Source organism: Gavialis gangeticus, unplaced genomic scaffold, assembly GCF_001723915.1.
Source record: "Gavialis gangeticus isolate Ggan-Ray unplaced genomic scaffold, GavGan_comp1, whole genome shotgun sequence".
NCBI classification, from domain to species: Eukaryota; Metazoa; Chordata; order Crocodylia; family Gavialidae; genus Gavialis; species Gavialis gangeticus.
The window spans coordinates 145,585,206-145,587,819 of record NW_017729025.1 but is presented as its reverse complement, the minus strand read 5'-3'; the positions used below and the strand labels follow the sequence as shown (position 1 = coordinate 145,587,819).

The 2,614-nt window shown below is 47.7% G+C and overlaps 1 protein-coding gene across 3 annotated transcripts in view; it reads left to right on the top strand.

Moving 5' to 3' along the window:
- The window catches only part of SLC22A18 (solute carrier family 22 member 18), a 121,699-nt gene that overhangs the window by 82,186 nt on the left and 36,899 nt on the right, over positions 1–2,614 (top strand). For all 3 annotated transcript variants that reach the window (XM_019519723.1, XM_019519724.1, XM_019519722.1), the window contains one exon: positions 1,250–1,350. In XM_019519723.1, coding sequence (XP_019375268.1) covers positions 1,250–1,350 — 101 coding nt within the window. The remainder of the gene's footprint in view (positions 1–1,249; positions 1,351–2,614) is intronic.

Sequence of the window (2,614 nt, the reverse complement as noted above, 5' to 3'; positions counted from 1 at the left end):
GCAGGTCTTTGTGTGGCCCCATTTTGCCTGAACCTCCACTAGGGTTCCCCAGCACCCTACTGGGCCTCACTGGGCCCCAGGCCCCTCACAGGGCTTCTCAAGTCAACTGTGCCCTGCAGGGCACCCAAAGCTTTAAGGGCTAATTGTGTGACTCCAAATCCTTCCCTACACCATGCCCCATGCCTCATGGGTGTTACTGTTGTCAGTGTTGGGGCTTTGGCCTCCACCCCTTTACTTTAGCTAAACCACTATATTGGACCTGGCTTTGAGGCGCTAGCTCTAATTCATCCCTTTCTAGTCATCGGGCCCTTGGCCCCCATCTGCTGGGATCCTGGCCCCTATGTGCTTGTGCCCCTCTCGGGCACCAGGCCCCTGGCACTGGGCACTGGGACCCTCTTGGGCACTGGGACCCTGTTCACTCTGTACTTAGCACTACACCTGCTCTGTGCTCAATACTCACTAGGGCCTTGAGCCTTCCCTTCACAGGACTCAAGGCAGTCATGTGCCGCTCAGACACTAATGGGACCTCCAGTTAGCTCCCCTTACAATGCCAACCCAAACAGCCGGTAGAAACAGTAACATAAACAACAATAATGGAAGCAGCCCTCTGCCCCTTTAAGAGGGCAAACCTTCTTTCACCTCTTGTGTCAGTGTACCTCCCAGTGCAGGCTCCTTGTGAACTTCCCAAGCCTCAGTGTTCCTGAAGGCAGCAGAGCAGTCTATCTAGCATGTCTGGGTTGCTGGGGCTACTGGGCAGGAGCTGCTAACCCTGCAGCTGACAGAACTAGACTGGCTTGCCAGCCCAAGCCCCAGCTTTATATGCCCCCAGGGCCCTGTCTATCTCTGGCCAGCTGACCACCTGCAGGTGTCTGCTAATTGTCCAGTAGCTTGGTGCCCAGGCAACCTGCGGCTGCTAGCCTGCAGAGGTCCCTGGCTGGGCTGCCTTTATACAAGGAGCCCCAGGCTCTCTGTTACAGAGGTATTTCTTCAATGGTAAAAGTGATAAGGATATTAAAGATTTAAAAAATAGACTCACATTAAAGATTGAAAAAATCCAGAAAATCTATTTGATTGCATTTGAGCCTGATTCACCTATTATCTACACCCAGTCACTGGGAGCCCAAAGTAAATCCATTGACTCTGTACTAGTAATGGCTGATAGCAAGGTCTGGCCCTTTATTTGTATGATAATATTGTGCTATAACTGTAGTCCTCCAAAAGTTTTTTCTTTTCAATAACTACTCTTCAGGTTTGTTCCTGATTATGTTCTCCATCATCTCTATGGATTTCTTTGGACTGGAGGCAGCAGAGTCTGGGTATCTGCTGGCATATTTCGGTGTTCTTCAAATGGTAAGTGAAAATGATAGAATTATCTGACCTACTGTACTCCTCATGCTGCATCCAGATGCTCAGCAGAGCCCTTGTTTTGCGGTTAGATTAGATGACCTTGTAAGAAGCACTCCCCATAGCAGCTGAGACTTGCACTAAGCCCTACAAAATCATGAGAAGACTCCTCCATTAGGTGAGCTGAAGGAAAGCCCAACTGTTGCCAAGCTAGCATTATCCATGCTTTTCACTCCACTTTTACTGCAGTAAATGCTTCAGGATCACTTCAGGCTGAATATTAGCCTTAAAATCACTGTAAGGCTGAAGGCAATGCAGAAATAGCAATGATTAGTTTGAAGGCAAATTTCAAGGTAAAAATTAGAATTATGTCCTGAAGAAAGATGATGTTGTAGTTAAAGCACTGAATGGGGTTTTAAGAAATCTGAGTTCAGTTCCTGGCTCTGCTGCAGCGTTCCTATGTGACTTTGAACAAGTCATTCAGGCCTAGAGCCACAAAGGCATTGATATATCCTACATTCATTTGACTTCAGTGGAAGTGAGATGTTTAAGTAGGAGTTGGGCAACTAAATACCTTTGAAGAGCTAGCCCTTAATCTCCTTGTGTCTCAAGTTTCAAGAAAATGGCAGTGTTTATATTATAAGCTCTTGGGCACAGGGAGTGTCTATCATCATATATCTATGCTGCATTCAAAGGTGTAATTTCAAGATGGGGAGACATCTCTGCACTTGGTTTAATTAGCTACTGTAGGTAACAAGATGCTGCGGTAAGGACTTCAGCATAAGTTGTTCAAGCCTGCAAGGGACTCTGGGTAAGTACTTGCTTTATGCGTCAACACTCTACACAGCTGTATCTTTATTGCTGTTGATGCTAGACTGAAACTGGAGTGATGTCACAGAGTCCCCACCAAGCAGGTGTTTGCTCAGGACTGCCACAGCCTTGTCTGATCTCTGAGACTGTCCCCCGAAGCCAGCTCAGGCATGGTGTCCAGCATACATTGAGACCCTGGCCTTTCAGATTCTTACTCTCCTTGTTTCTCCATGACCCTTACTCTAGCATATGGTTCCTCACCAATAAAGGTGTTTACTGGGTGAAGGTCAACTAGCCAGTGGTTCTCTGCCCTGGCTTGAAAGAGTTAAACAGTTCTTCTGACCCCAGTCTAGTCCACACAGCCTAAAGCGCCCCTGAAAGATAGCTCCACTGTTCTCTTTCTAGTCAGCCCAGCTTCTGAGCCCCAAACTGCTCTGCTGGTCTCTCTCCTCTCCCTGCC